Source organism: Aquarana catesbeiana, linkage group LG13, assembly GCF_042186555.1.
Source record: "Aquarana catesbeiana isolate 2022-GZ linkage group LG13, ASM4218655v1, whole genome shotgun sequence".
NCBI lineage: Eukaryota > Metazoa > Chordata > Amphibia > Anura > Ranidae > Aquarana > Aquarana catesbeiana.
Window position 1 is genome coordinate 206777847 of NC_133336.1, and position 16659 is coordinate 206794505.

General features: G+C 42.9%; 1 protein-coding gene across 1 annotated transcript in view; it reads right to left on the bottom strand.

The window, feature by feature from the left end:
• Window positions 1-16659, bottom strand: part of LOC141116658 (NACHT, LRR and PYD domains-containing protein 3-like) — a 502014-nt gene that overhangs the window by 81013 nt on the left and 404342 nt on the right. The window contains exons 7-8 of the mRNA XM_073609051.1: window positions 15482-15646; window positions 5958-6122 (exon numbers count right to left, since the gene is read on the bottom strand). Coding sequence (XP_073465152.1) covers window positions 5958-6122; window positions 15482-15646 — 330 coding nt within the window. The remainder of the gene's footprint in view (window positions 1-5957; window positions 6123-15481; window positions 15647-16659) is intronic.

A 16659-nucleotide genomic window follows, 5' to 3' on the forward strand; every position in this document is an offset into this window, starting at 1 on the left:
GTAAGACCCCTTTCACACTGCAGAGCCGATAAAACAGCCCTAAATCGCTGGTCATTTTTGCGGTGCTTTAGCTGCGCTTTTCATGCCCTAGTGGGCCGGTGACAACGGGACCTTAAAGTGGAGCTCCACCCATATTTTAAAGTAATTTCCCTTCAAATCCGCTGTGTGTGCTGATAAAGAATTGGCATATTTTCCCCTTAAACTCACTTTTATATACTGTATAGTAGTCGGCACTTCCTGTCCTCGGCCGCGGCCCAGCATTTCCTCCCCTCTCTGCAATGCCTCCTGGGAGATATTTGTCATCAATCCCAGGAGACAATAGGCATCGCTGGGCCGTAGCATCGCTTTTGTTGCCATGGTTACCAAAGCTTCTCATACACAGTAATGGGCGGTGGGGGAGGTGGCTGGAGCATCTCAGCTCTGATTACATACAGAGCCCGGGGGAGGGGACAGACACACCATGTACTGATTTATAATAGAGGAATATGATGGGGCAGTTTTAAGGGGGCAATTCTGATGGGGCAATTCTGATGGGGCAGTTTTAATGAGGGCAATATGATGGAGCAGTTTTGATGGTGGCAATATGATGGGGCAGTTTTGATGGGGCAGTTCTGATGGAAGCAATTTTGATGGGGCAGTTTTGATGGTGGCAATATGATGGGGCAGTTTTGATGGGGCAGTTTTGATAGGGGCAGTTTTGATGGGGCAGTCTTGATGATGGCAATATGATGGGGTAGTTTTGGTGGAGCAATTCTGATGGGGCAGTTTTGATGTGGGCAATTCTGATGGGGGCAGTTTTGATAGGGGTAATATAATGGGGCAGTTTTGATGGTGGCAATATGATGGAGCAGTTTTGATGGGGTAGTTTTGATGGGGGCAATTCTGATGAGGGCAATTTTGATGGGGCAGTTTTGATGGTGGCAATATGATGGGGCAGTTTTGATGGGGCAGTTCTGATGGGGCAGTTCTGATGGTGGCAATATGATGGGGGAAGTTTTGATGGGGCAATTCTGATGGGGCAATTTTGATGGGGCAGTTTTGATAGTGGCAATATGATGTGGCAGTTTTGATGGGGACAGTTTTGATGGGGTATTTCTGATGGGGGCAGTTTTGATGGGGCAGTTTTGATGGGGCAATTCTGATGGTGGCAATATGATGGGGCAGTTTTGATGGGGCAATTCTGATGGGGGCAATTTTGATGGGGCAGTTTTGATGGTGGCAATATCATGGGACAGTTTTGATGGGGCAATTCTGATGGGGGCAATTTTGATGGGGGCAGTTTTGATGGGGCAGTTTTTATGGGGCAATTCTGATGGGGGCAATTTTGATGGGCGCAATTTTGATGGTGGCAATATGATGGGGCAGTTTTGATGGGGACAGTTTTGATGGGGGCAATATGATGGGGCAGTTTTGATGGGGCAGTTTTGATGGGGCAATTCTGATGGTGGCAATATGATGGGGCAGTTTTGATGGGGCAATTCTGATGGGGGCAATTTTGATGGGGCAGTTTTGATAGTGGCAATATTTAATGGGGCAGTTTTGATGGGGCAATTCTGATGGGGGCAATTTTGATGGGGCAGTCTTGATGATGGCAATATGATGAGGTAATTTTGGTGGGGCAATTCTGATGGGGCAGTTTTGATGTGGGCAATTCTGATGGGGGCAGTTTTGATGGGGCAATATAATGGGGCAGTTTTGATGGTGGCAATATGATGGAGCAGTTTTGATGGAGGCAGTTTTGATGGGGCAATTTTGATGGGGTAGTTTTGATGGGGGCAATATGATGGGGCAGTTTTTATGGGGCAATTCTGATGGTGTCAATATGATGGGGCAGTTTTGATGGGGGAAGTTTTGATGGTTCAATTCTGATGGGGGCAATTTTGATGGGGCAGTTTTGATGGTGGCAATATGATGGGGCTGTTTTGATGGGGGCAGTTTTGATGGGGAAAATTTTGATGGGGAAAATTTTGATGGGGAAAATTTTGATGGGGGGCAGTTTTGATGGGGCAATTCTGATGGTGGCAATATGATGGGCAGTTTTGATGGGGCAATTCTGTTGGGGGCAATTTTGATGGGGCAGTTTTGATGGTGGCAATATGATGGGGCAGTTTTGATGGGGGCATGTGATGGATGTTATGATATGCTTTGCTGGGGGCAATGTGATGCGATTTGTGGGGGGTGTTGTGATGCGAATTGCGGGGAGTGATGTAATGCCATTTGCGGGGGATGTTGTGAAGCAATTTGCAGGGGGCTATGTGATGTGATTTGCGGGGGGTGTTGTGATGTGATTTGTAGGGAGCGATGTGATGCCATTTGTTGGGGTGTTGTGATTCGATTTGTGGGGGGCTGTGTGATGCGATTTGTGGGGGTGTTGTGATGCAATTTTCGGGGGGTGTTGTGATGCGATTTAGGGGAGCTGTATGATGTGATTTGCTGGGGGCAATGTGATTCGATTTTTTCGGGGGGTGTTGTGATACAATTTGCAGGGAGCGATGTGAAGCCATTTGTGGGGGGTGTTGTGATGCGATTTGCGGGGGGCTATGTGATGCGATTTGTGAGGGTGTTGTGATGCAATTTGCGGGGGGTGTTGTGATGTGATTTGTGGGGAGCTGTATGATGCGATTTGCAGGGGGTGTTGTGATGCGATTTGCGGGGGCTATGTGATGCGATTTGCGGGGGTGTTGTGATGCGATTTGCGGGGGTTGTTGTGATGCAATTTTCTCAGGACGATGTGATGTCATAGAAATTCATCTTTACTTGCTCTACGCCATTTGCAGGTAGGCAATGCAAGAAATAATACAATTGTAATTTATTTACTTATTCCTGGAGGGAGGAGGGGAGGAGAGGTTTGCATAGCTAAGGGGCAGTAACTTCCTCTGACACTGCCGTAGCTATGGAAACCTGACCTGAAACCTATCACGCTGCTTGTGCTGCACTGAGCATGTGCGAGATCTACAAGGATGAGATCCAGGAAGAAATACAGTCTGGCTTCAGATGCCCACACTTAAGATGGCCACGGCCTGCTGGAAGTTTATAAAATAACAAACTAATGCTATAATCTAACAAAACGGACCTTAGTTTACAGACTAACTTTACTAGCATACATTAAGCTTGTGTATTATAGGGGTATTTTTATTTAAAATGTATACATTCGGCCGGAACACAGCTTTAAAAAAAGAAAAAAGACCAGTTTTGCGGCGCATTCAAAGTGCTTGCAAGTGCTGCCCATTCATTTCAATGGGTAGGGGTGTTTTGGGAGCGCTATTTATAATGCTCATAATCCGCCCCAAAGATGCTGCTTGCAGGACTTTTTCTAATGTCCCACAAGCACACCGCCCGAGTGTGAAAGAACTCATACAAATAAATGGGAGGCAGTTTTCAGGTGCTATTTCTAGTGCTAAAATGTCTGAAAACTGCCTCAGTGTGAAAGGGGTCTAACAGAAATACCAGAGATTCATCCAGATGGATTAAATCAATGCTGATCAACTTCCACCTCTTTGCAGCAACTTCAATCAACCTCCCCCACACCGGTGAGCAAACAGGTCACTTACCATAAGGTTTGTCCCCACAAGGCCCAGACACGCTTGTTTATATCCTTCCAGCAGTGCCACTCCGCTCAAGCCGGCTTCCGATGAGAACAGACTGTGCCACGGAATGTCAGACCTCCAGGTAGTATCTCCAATATCACCCGAGGTATCCAGACAATGGCCGCAATCACATTACATAGAAAAGAAAAAGCCTCCATAGTGCATAATCCTTAAATATATATATAATCACAGATTGTACACTTCCATCATATACACGAGTATACACAGAACTCAGAGCACACACCGCTCCGGACTGCAGCCGTGTATGATGGAGTCCAGGCAGTGACATGGAGGATTTTCCTTTTCTATGTAATGTGATTGCGGCCGTTGTCTGGACACCTCGGGTGATATTGTATTTTTGCACATTATATGTTATAAAGACTGAAGTAGCTGTGAATTTTTATTATTGATCAGTATTGGTGGAGTTATCACATCTACATTAGAAGTGTTGGTATTCGGACACATTGTAGATTGCAGATTTCTCATTTGTCTCATCACACATTTTATCACTAAGTGTAGGGCTCTATACATAGAATTATATTATACTATTTGTACTTCTATATCAGACTTCCTGCTGGCGGCTGGTTTTCATTCATTCGATTTGCACAAAGTTGTTCATGTTTTTTAGCGCAGATATTAAATGTTTTATATTTTTATATCCAGCTTTAGAGAACTGTCTGATATTGGTGATATATAAAGACAACCAGGAGATGAAATATATCTCCATTATTATTAGGTTTATGTAGTTTAGACATACACTATATTACCAAAAGTATTGTGACGCCCGCCTTTACAAGCACATGAACTTTAATGGCATCTCAGTCTTAATCCTCGTACACACGATCAGATTTTTGGATGACCGTTCGTCCATTTTTTTGTAGCATGCTAGTCTCATATCGAAAGTGAGGCGGTTACTCTCCATATGAAAATTCCCTTCTGACAGAATACAACTTCAGAAGTGACGTGATGTGTTGAATAGTTTTGTATGTATTCTTTCGTTTCTTAGCATGCATAGTCTTGCTCTCACAATTTATTTTGGATTAAACAAAAATCAGATTCTGAGTTCACGTACGAGAAAAATTTTATAGCCTGCACATCCAGCTTTTGTCAGACGAAAAATCAGAATTGGCTGTCAAAAGCACCATACTAACGATCATGTTGGATTAGAAGGCCTGGCTTGCAGTCTCCACTCTAAATAATACCAAAGATGTTCTATCGGGTTGAGGTCAGGTCTCTGTGCAGGCCAGTCAAGTTCCTCCACCCCAAACTCACTCATCTATGTCTTTATGGACCTTGCTTTGTGCACTGGCAAATCATTTGGTGGAGGGGCGATTATGGTGTGGGGGGGATTATGGAGTGGGGGGAGGGGGGATTAGTGTGTGGGGGGAGGGGGGATTATGGTGTGGGGGGAGGGGGGATTATGATGTGGGGGTGTTTTTCAGGGGTTGGATTTGGCCTCTTAATTCCAGTGAAGGGAACTCTTAAGGCATCAGCATACCAAGACATTTTGGACAATTTAATTCTCTCAACTTTGTGGGAACAGTTTGGGGATGGCTCCTTCCTGTTCCAAAATGACTGTGTACCAGTGCACAAAGCAAGGTCCATAAAAACATGGATGAGCGAGTTTGGGGTGGAGGAACTTGACTGGCCTGCACAGAGTCCTGACCTCAACCCGATAGGACACCTTTGGGATGAATTAGAGCAGAGTCTGCGAGCCAGGCCTTCTCATCCAACATTAGTGCCTGACCTCAAAAATGTGCTTCTGGAAGAATGGTCAAACATTCCCATAGACACACTCCTAAACCTTGTGGACAGCATTCCCAGAAGAAATTAAGCTGTTATAGCTGAAAAGGGTGGGCCAACTCCATATTGAACCCTACAGACTAAGACTGCGATGCCATTAAAGTTCATGTGTGTGTAAAGGCAGGTGTCCCAATACTTTTGGTAATCTAGTGTAATAGTCCAGTATTGGATATTTAGGCTTCATGCACACTGGCTTGATACATTGCTGCTACTATAGGAGTTTTGTATTCTGCCTGTAGAAGCAGCTCCATGTTCCAAGACATACTTTGAGCTCAATGTTTAGAGGCAGGAAAAAAAAACCTTCTGGTTCATGTTTCTGATTGGAGCTTTCTGGCAGAAAAAATGCAAAACTCTCCTAAACTCTTCTAAACTTTGTACAATAAAATCTCTATATGAAAGTGTTTTTCTGCCAAGGGAACTGACATTTTTTAAGCCCAGTGTGCATGGAGCCTTATGGACTCTAAAGATGGAAAGTGATGACATTTTCATATTTCTATATTATTTATGTGGTTTAGATATAAAACTGTCCCAGAATATTATTGTCTCAGTCAGTCCTGTTATACTCACTGTAATTCCTCTATCCGGCTTGTTGTCAGAGCTTCCATCAGATCCCTGAAATGAGGACCCTCCAGATTGTTATCAGACAGGTCCAGTGTCCTCAGTGTCTGGTTATTTCTTATTCCAGATGCCAGGTGGGGGCAGGAACTGTCTGTCAGGTCATTAGAGATCAATCTGTAGAAGAAGAGAAGAATGTTACCAGAAGAAAATGAATTTCTCCCCCAGGAATGAATGTAACTATTCTCTACATGAATGGAACTCATTTCTCTTTATTGGAATCATTAATATGAGATCACTTTATAAAAGACGATCGATCATCTACACTATTGGAGGATTTCTCTTGTTGTGGATCCCAATTACTAAATGTGACACGAGAAGTGGATGAGGTGGTGTGATCCATTCAGTATTCCTGTATGGGGATTGGACCATACACACTCACACTGACCTCTAGGCTTTCACCTCCAACCTTCTGCTAAGTCTTGGATTCAGTTGTGGGGATTCACTTTGATGGTCACAGAAGTCTCACTCATGTTGTGGAAACTTCATTGACTAAAAGTGACACCATTGTACTTTGGGATTTCCTTTGAACATCATGGTGGAGGATTTGATCTTATGGTGTGGAGAAGATTTTATTATTACCGTTCTTTATTTGGAACTTTTTTGAAAATGTTGTACTAATATTGCTGCACTAATTTTATATCTGCTGATTATAAATTCTCTTCATTAGTTATCAGTGAAATAGTCTCCATACCATTGTTATATATACACTTATAGGGAGTTTTGTGATGAGGAGTCTCACTTTTATTGTTATATTGTCACATTTATATTGTGTGAATGTTATATACTAGTGCTGCAGTCTTCCATATTATACTAGATGTGATAATTCCACCAATAGGGATCAGATATAAATCTTTCTATTGTTTCCAAGAGGCCCTAAGCGGTCCTTGTGAATCAATGAAAGTGGCGCTAAATGACAGTATGTATACTGTCTAGTATAAACTAAAGTGATCTAGTGCTGTAGCAAAAAATGTATATATATAAATCATAAGTGAAAAACAATCATACAAAATCTCATCAGTGTGCAAGTAAGAATCGTGACAGTCCCTATAAAGATGTACCATACACACAGCAATTTATATCGCAGAATAATAACAAAAGTGAGATATGGGTAATTTAGTCCATAAAGATTCCATAGACAGGACACCGTGAAGGAAATGTGCAGTATCTGGAAACAGTCCACCAATTCACTCAGTGTCAGTGATTCCTCTCCCCTTGAATTCAACACTCACCAGCTCAATATGCCTCACACTCTCGTGTTTTGGCAATAAGGCATGGGCATATAGTTGGTCAATTGAAGGTAAAAAGATCCAGATTCCTTATTTATCCAAGTGTCACCTCAATTCATAAAAAAACTCAAAATAGTGTGATACCGTAAAACATATAAAATTTATTCAACTTAAAACTTCAATCATTACACTCACAAGAAAAACTCTTGATTCAAGCCAAACTGACACTGCAGATCAAATCCAAATCAAACTCAATCCTCCTCTGTGAAACGCCCAGCACCACTGTGGAAATGAGGGTCACGGCGGACCTCAAGAAACAGCGTTGGATAGGTTCTCACCCCTCTTCGCTGACACTCTGCTGGTGTGGATCACCTGCTGGCATCCAAGCCCAGGGGGCAGCTCCTCTATCGCGTTCGAAGGCTCCCGCCGGTGCACGGGGATCCACAACCACGTCCCGTCCGTCACTAACTGTTACTGGTAGGTGCCGTACAGCCACGCCCCGACATGTTTCGTCATATCAGACTTCCCCTCATTTCCACAGTGGTGCTGGGCGTTTCACAGAGGAGGATTGAGTTTGATTTGGATTTGATCTGCAGTGTCAGTTTGGCTTGAATCAAGAGTTTTTCTTGTGAGTGTAATGATTGAAGTTTTAAGTTGAATAAATTTTATATGTTTTACGGTATCACACTATTTTGAGTTTTTTTATGAATTAAGGTGACACTTGGATAAATAAGGAATCTGGATCTTTTTACCTTCAATTGACCAACTATATGCCCATGCCTTATTGCCAAAACACGAGAGTGTGAGGCATATTGAGCTGGTGAGTGTTGAATTCAAGGGGAGAGGAATCACTGACACTGAGTGAATTGGTGGACTGTTTCCAGATACTGCACATTTCCTTCACGGTGTCCTGTCTATGGAATCTTTATGGACTAAATTACCCATATCTCACTTTTGTTATTATTCTGCAATATAAATTGCTGTGTGTATGGTACACCTTTATAGGGACTGTCACGATTCTTACTTGCACACTGATGAGATTTTGTATGATTGTTTTTCACTTATGATTTATATATATACATTTTTTGCTACAGCACTAGATCACTTTAGTTTATACTAGACAGTATACATACTGTCATTTAGCGCCACTTTCATTGATTCACAAGGACCGCTTAGGGCCTCTTGGAAACAATAGAAAGATTTGCACAGTTTATTTTTAAAGTGGCAGCTTTATAGTAATTTCATTAGGACGTTTGTTCACATTCTTTTGTAGGGGGTTAGCACCCCTTTGCCTGGCATTTGAGCGCAGTGGTGAAAACTCGAGAAGGGCGTATAGATTTGAGTTTTCTCATTTGTCACAGGGATCAGATATAACAATTCCATTCACTACAAAAATACACTTTCATACATGTGAGGAAGGGCAGATCTCCTCCAATCTATTCACAGCTACTTCAATCTATATAACATATAATGTACAAAAATACATAAACATGAAGAGTAACAAAGTTATCTCATAAAATTACAAATATCAAGAGAAAGTTCATAAATGTGTAAAAGTGGATTTCCTACAACCCATTCACCACTATTTCCATCTCCAATCACCATACAGTGACTTGTGTAGTAAGACCCCTTTCACACTGCAGAGCCGATAAAACAGCCCTAAATCGCTGGTCATTTTTGCGGTGTTTTAGCTGCGCTTTTCATGCCCTAGTGGGCCGGTGACAACGGGACCTTAAAGTGGAGCTCCACCCATATTTTAAAGTAATTTCCCTCCAAATTCGCTGTGTGTGCTGATAAAGAATTGGCATATTTTTCCCTTAAACTCACTTTTATATACTGTATAGTAGTCGGCACTTCCTGTCCTCGGCCGCGGCCCAGCATTTCCTCCCCTCTCTGCAATGCCTCCTGGGAGATATTTGTCATCAATTCCAGGAGACAATAGGCATCGCTGGGCCGTAGCATCGCTTTTGTTGCCATGGTTACCAAAGCTTCTCATACACAGTGATGGGCGGTGGGGGAGGTGGCTGGAGCATCTCAGCTCTGATCACATACAGAGCCCGGGGGAGGGGACAGACACACCATGTACTGATTTATAATAGAGGAATATGATGGGGCAGATTAAGGGGGCAATTCTGATGGGGCAATTCTGATGGGGCAGTTTTAATGAGGGCAATATGATGGAGCAGTTTTGATGGTGGCAATATGATGGGGCAGTTTTGATGGAGCTGTTCTGATGGAAACAATTTTGATGGGGCAGTTTTGATGGTGGCAATATGATGGGGCAGTTTTGATGGGGCAGTTTTAATGGGGGCAGTTTTGATGGGGCAGTCTTGATGATGGCAATATGATGGGGTAGTTTTGGTGGGGCAATTCTGATGGGGCAGTTTTGATGTGGGCAATTCTGATGGGGCAGTTTTGATAGGGGTAATATAATGGGGCAGTTTTGATGGTGGCAATATGATGGAGCAATTTTGATGGGGTAGTTTTGATGGGGGCAATTCTCATGGGGTTAATATGATGGGGAAGTTTTGATGGGAAAGTTTTGATGGGGCAATTCTGATGAGGGCAATTTTGATGGGGCAGTTTTGATGGTGGCAATATGATGGGGCGGTTTTGATGGGGCAGTTCTGATGGGGCAATTCTGATGGTGGCAATATGATGGGGAAGTTTTGATGGGGCAATTCTGATGGGGCAATTTTGATAGGGCAGTTTTGATAGTGGCAATATGATGGGGCAGTTTTGATGGGGACAGTTTTGATGGGGTATTTCTGATGGGGGCAGTTTTGATGGTGGCAATATGATGGGGCAATTCTGATGGGGGCAATTTTGATGGGGCAGTTTTGATGGTGGCAATATCATGGGGCAGTTTTGATGGGGCAATTCTGATGGGGGCAATTTTGATGGGGCAGTTTTTATGGGGAAATTCTGATGGGGGCAATTTTGATGGGGCAGTCTTGATGATGGCAATATGATGGGGTAATTTTGGTGGGGCAATTCTGATGGGGCAGTTTTGATGGGGCAATTCTGATGGGGGCAATTTTGATGGGGGCAATTTTGATGGTGGCAATATGATGGGGCAGTTTTGATGGGGACAGTTTTGATGGGGCAATATGATGGGGCAGTTTTGATGGGGCAGTTTTGATGGGGCAATTCTGATGGGGGCAATTTTGATGGGGCAGTTTTGATAGTGGCAATATCATGGGGCAGTTTTGATGGGGCAATTCTGATGGGGCAATTTTGATGGGGCAGTCTTGATGATGGCAAAATGATGGGGTAGTTTTGGTGGGGCAATTCTGATGGGGCAGTTTTGATGTGGGCAATTCTGATGGGGGCAGTTTTGATGGGGCAATATAATGGGGCAGTTTTGATGGTGGCAATATGATGGAGCAGTTTTGATGGAGGTAGTTTTGATGGGGGCAATATGATGGGGCAGTTTTTATGGGGCAATTCTGATGGCGTCAATATGATGGGGGCAGTTTTGATGGGGGAAGTTTTGATGGTTCAATTCTGATGGGGGCAATTTTGATGGGGCAGTTTTGATGGTGGCAATATGATGGGGCAGTTTTGATGGGGACATTCTGATGCGGTCAATTTTGATAGGGCAGTTTTGATGGGGCAGTTTTGATGGTGGCAATATGATGGGGCTGTTTTGATGGGGAAAATTTTGATGGGGGCAGTTTTGATGGGGGCAGTTTTGATGGGGGCAGTTTTGATGGGGCAGTTTTGATGGGGCAATTCTGATGGTGGCAATATGATGGGCAGTTTTGATGGGGCAATTCTGTTGGGGGCAATTTTGATGGGGCAGTTTTGATGGTGGCAATATGATGGGGGCAGTTTTGATGGGGGAAGTTTTGATGGTTCAATTCTGATGGGGGCAATTTTGATGGGGCAGTTTTGATGGTGGCAATATGATGGGGCAGTTTTGATGGGGACATTCTGATGGGGTCAATTTTGATAGGGCAATTTTGATGGGGCAGTTTTGATGGTGGCAATATGATGGGGCTGTTTTGATGGGGAAAATTTTGATGGGGGCAGTTTTGATGGGGGCAGTTTTGATGGGGGCAGTTTTGATGGGGCAGTTTTGATGGGGCAATTCTGATGGTGGCAATATGATGGGCAGTTTTGATGGGGCAATTCTGTTGGGGGCAATTTTGATGGGGCAGTTTTGATGGTGGCAATATGATGGGGCTGTTTTGATGGGGGCAGTTTTGATGAGGAAAATTTTGATGGGGGCAGTTTTGATGGGGTCAGTTTTGATGGGGCAGTTTTGATGGGGCAATTCTGATGGTGGCAATATGATGGGCAGTTTTGATGGGGCAATTCTGTTGGGGGCAATATTGATGGGGCAGTTTTGATGGTGGCAATATGATGGGGCAGTTTTGATGGGGGCATGTGATGGGTGTTATGATATGCTTTGCTGGGGGCAATGTGATGCGATTTGTGGGGGGTGTTGTGATGCGAATTGCGGGGAGTGATGTAATGCCATTTGCGGGGGATGTTGTGAAGCAATTTGCAGGGGGCTATGTGATGTGATTTGTGGGGGGTGTTGTGATGTGATTTGTAGGGAGCGATGTGATGCCATTTGTGGGGGTGTTGTGATACGATTTGTGGGGGGCTATGTGATGCGATTTGTGGGGGTGTTGTGATGCAATTTTCAGGGGGTGTTGTGATGCAATTTAGGGGAGCTGTATGATGTGATTTGCTGGGGGCAATGTGATTCGATTTTTTCGGGGGGTGTTGTGATACAATTGCAGGGAGCGATGTGAAGCCATTTGTGGGGGGTGTTGTGATGCGATTTGTGGGGGGCTATGTGATGCGATTTGTGAGGGTGTTGTGATGCAATTTGCGGGGGGTGTTGTGATGTGATTTGTGGGGGTGTTGTGATGTGATTTCTGGGGAGCTGTATGATGCGATTTGCAGGGGGTGTTGTGATGCGATTTGCGGGGGCTATGTGATGCGATTTGCGGGGGTGTTGTGATGCGATTTGCGGGGGGTTGTTGTGATGCAATTTTCTCAGGACGATGTGATGTCATGGAAATTCATCTTTACTTGCTCTACGCCATTTGCAGGTAGGCAATGCAAGAAATAATACAATTGTAATTTATTTCCTTATTCCTGGAGGGAGGAGGGGACGAGAGGTTTGCATAGCTAAGGGGCAGTAACTTCCTCTGACACTGCCGTAGCTATGGAAACTTGACCTGAAACCTATCACGCTGCTTGTGCTGCACTGAGCATGTGCGAGATCTACAAGGATGAGCTCCAGGAAGAAATACAGTCTGGCTTCAGATGCCCACACTTAAGATGGCCACGGCCTGCTGGAAGTTTATAAAATAACAAACTAATGCTATAATCTAACAAAACGGACCTTAGTTTACAGACTAACTTTACTAGCATACATTAAGCTTGTGTATTATAGGAGTATTTTTATTTAAAAAGTATACATTCGGCCGGAACACAGCTTTAAAAAAAGAAAAAAGACCAGTTTTGCGGTGCGTTCAAAGTGCTTGGAAGTGCTGCCCATTCATTTCAATGGGTAGGGGTGTTTTGGGAGCGCTATTTATAATCCTCATAACCCGCCCCAAAGATGCTGCTTGCAGGACTTTTTCTAATGTCCCACAAGTGCACCGCCCGAGTGTGAAAGCACCCATACAAATAAATGGGAGGCAGTTTTCAGGCGCTATTTCTAGTGCTAAAATGTCTGAAAACTGCCTCAGTGTGAAGGGGGTCTAACAGAAATACCAGAGATTCATCCGGATGGATTAAATCAATGCTGATCAACTTCCACCTCTTTGCAGCAACTTCAATCAACCTCCCCCACACCGGTGAGCAAACAGGTAACTTACCAAAAGGTTTGTCCCCACAAGGCCCAGACACGCTTGTTTATATCCTTCCAGCAGCGCCACTCCGCTCAAGCCGGCTTCCAATGAGAACAGACTGTGCCACGGAATGTCAGACCTCCAGGTAGTATCTCCAATATCACCCGAGGTATCCAGACAATGGCCGCAATCACATTACATAGAAAAGAAAAAGTCTCCATAGTGCATAATCCTTAAATATATATAGAATCACAGATTGTACACTTCCATCATATACACGAGTATACACAGAACTCAGAGCACACACCGCTCCGGACTGCAGCCGTGTATGATGGAGTCCAGGCAGTGACATGGAGGCTTTTTCTTTTCTATGTAATGTGATTGTGGCCATTGTCTGGATACCTCGGGTGATATTGTATTTTTGCACATTATATGTTATACAGACTGAAGTAGCTGTGAATTTGTATTATTGATCAGTATTGGTGGAGTTATCACATCTACATTAGAAGTGTTGGTATTCGGACACATTGTAGATTGCAGATTTCTCATTTGTCTCATCACACATTTTATCATTAAGTGTAGGGCTCTATACATAGAATTATATTATACTATTTGTACTTCTATATCAGACTTCCTGCTGGCGGCTGGTTTTCATTCATTCGATTTGCACAAAGTTTTTCATGTTTTTTAGTGCAGATATTAAATGTTTTATATTTTTATATCCAGCTTTAGAGAACTGTCTGATATTGGTGATATATAAAGACAACCAGGAGATGAAATATATCTCCATTATTAGATTTATGTAGTTTAGACATACACTATATTACCAAAAGTATTGTGACGCCCGCCTTTACAAGCACATGAACTTTAATGGCATCTCAGTCTTAATCCTCGTACACACGATCAGATTTTTGGATGACCGTTCGTCCATTTTTTTGTGGCATGCTAGTCTCATATCGAAAGTGAAGAGGTTACTCTCCATATGAAAATTCCCTTCTGACAGAATACAACTTCAGAAGTGACGTGATGTGTTGAATAGTTTTGTATGTATTCTTTCGTTTCTTAGCATGCATAGTCTTGCTCTCACAATTTATTTTGGATTAAACAAAAATCAGATGCTGAGTTCACGTACGAGAAAAATTTTATAGCCTGCACATCCAGCTTTTGTCGGACGAAAAAACGGAATTGGCTGTCAAAAGCACCATACTAACGATCATGTTGGATTAGAAGGCCTGCCTTGCAGTCTCCACTCTAAATAATACCAAAGATGTTCTATCGGGTTGAGGTCAGGTCTCTGTGCAGGCCAGTCAAGTTCCTCCATCCCAAACTCACTCATCTATGTCTTTATGGATCTTGCTTTGTGCACTGGTAAATCATTTGGTGGAGGGGCGATTATGGTGTGGGGAGGTATTATGGAGTGGGGGGAGGGGGGATTATGGTGTGGGGGGAGGGGGGATTATGGTGTGGGGGGAGGGGGGATTATGCTGTGGGCGTGTTTTTCAGGGGTTGGATTTGGCCTCTTAATTCCAGTGAAGGGAACTCTTAAGGCATCAGCATACCAAGACATTTTGGACAATTTCATTCTCTCAACTTTGTGGGAACAGTTTGGGGATGGCCCCTTCCTGTTCCAAAATGACTGTGTACCAGTGCACAAAGCAAGGTCCATAAAAACATGGATGAGCGAGTTTGGGGTGGAGGAACTTGACTGGCCTGCACAGAGTCCTGACCTCAACCCGATAGGACACCTTTGGGATGAATTAGAGCAGAGTCTGCGAGCCAGGCCTTCTCATCCAACATTAGTGCCTGACCTCACAAATGTGCTTCTGGAAGAATGGTCAAACATTCCCATAGACACACTCCTAAACCTTGTGGACAGCATTCCCAGAAGAAATTAAGCTGTTATAGCTGAAAAGGGTGGGCCAACTCCATATTGAACCCTACAGACTAAGACTGGGATGCCATTAAAGTTCATGTGTGTGTAAAGGCAGGTGTCCCAATACTTTTGGTAATCTAGTGTAATAGTCCAGTATTGGATATTTAGGCTCCATGCACACTGGCTTGATACATTGCTGCTACTATAGGAGTTTTGTATTCTGCCTGTAGAAGCAGCTCCATGTTCCAAGACATACTTTGAGCTCAATGTTTAGAGGCAGGAAAAAAAAACCTTCTGGTTCATGTTTCTGATTGGAGCTTTCTGGCAGAAAAAATGCAAAACTCTCCTAAACTCGTCTAAACTTTGTACAATAAAATCTCTATATGAAAGTTTTTTTCTGCCAAGGGAACTGACATTTTTTAAGCCCAGTGTGCATGGAGCCTTATGGAGTCTAAAGATGGAAAGTGATGACATTTTCATATTTCTATATTATTTATGTGGTTTAGATATAAAACTGTCCCAGAATATTATTGTCTCAGTCAGTCCTGTTATACTCACACTAATTCCTCTATCCGGCTTGTTGTCAGAGCTTCCATCAGATCCCTGAAATGAGGACCCTCCAGATTGTTCATAGACAGGTTCAGTGTCCTCAGTGTCTGGTTATTTCTTATTCCAGATGCCAGGTGGGGGCAGGAACTGTCTGTCAGGTGATTATTATCCAATCTGTAGAAGAAGAGAAGAATGTTACCAGAAGAAAATTAATTTCTCCCCCAGGAATGAATGTAACTATTCTCTACATGAATGGAACTCATTTCTCTTTATTGGAATCATTAATATGAGATCACTTTATAAAAGACGATCGATCATCTACACTATTGGAGGATTTCTCTTTTTGTGGATCCCAATTACTAAATGTGACATAAGAAGTGGATGAGGTGGTGTGATCCATTCATTATTCCTGTATGGAGATTGGACCATACACACTCACACTGACCTCTAGGCTTTCACCTCCAACCTTCTGCTAAGTCTTGGATTCAGTTGTGGAGATTCACTTTGATGGTCACAGAAGTCTCACTCATGTTGTGGAAACTTCACTGACTAAAAGTGACACCATTGTACTTTGGGATTTCCTTTGAACATCATGGTGGAGGATTTGATCTTATGGTGTGGAGAAGATTTTATTATTACCGTTCTTTATTTGGAACTTTTTTGAAAATGTTGTACTAATATTGCTGCACTAATTTTATATCTGCTGATTATAAATTCTCTTCATTAGTTATCAGTGAAATAGTCTCCATACCATTGTTATATATACACTTATAGGGAGTTTTGTGATGAGGAGTCTCACTTTTATTGTTATATTTTCACATTTATATTGTGTGAATGTTATATACTAGTGCTGCAGTCTTCATATTATACTAGATGTGATAATTCCACCAATAGGGATCAGATATAACAATTCCATTCACTACAAAAATACTTTCATACATGTGAGGAAGGGCAGATCTCCTGCAATCAATTCACAGCTACTTCAATCTATATAACATATAATGTACAAAAATACATAAACATGAAGAGCAACAAAGTTATCTTATAAAATTACAAATATCAAGAGAAAGTTCATAAATGTGTAAAAGCGGATTTCCTACAAGCCATTCACCACTACTTCCATCTCCAATCACCATACAGTGACTTGTGTAGTAAGACCCCTTTCACACTGCAGAGCCGATAAAACA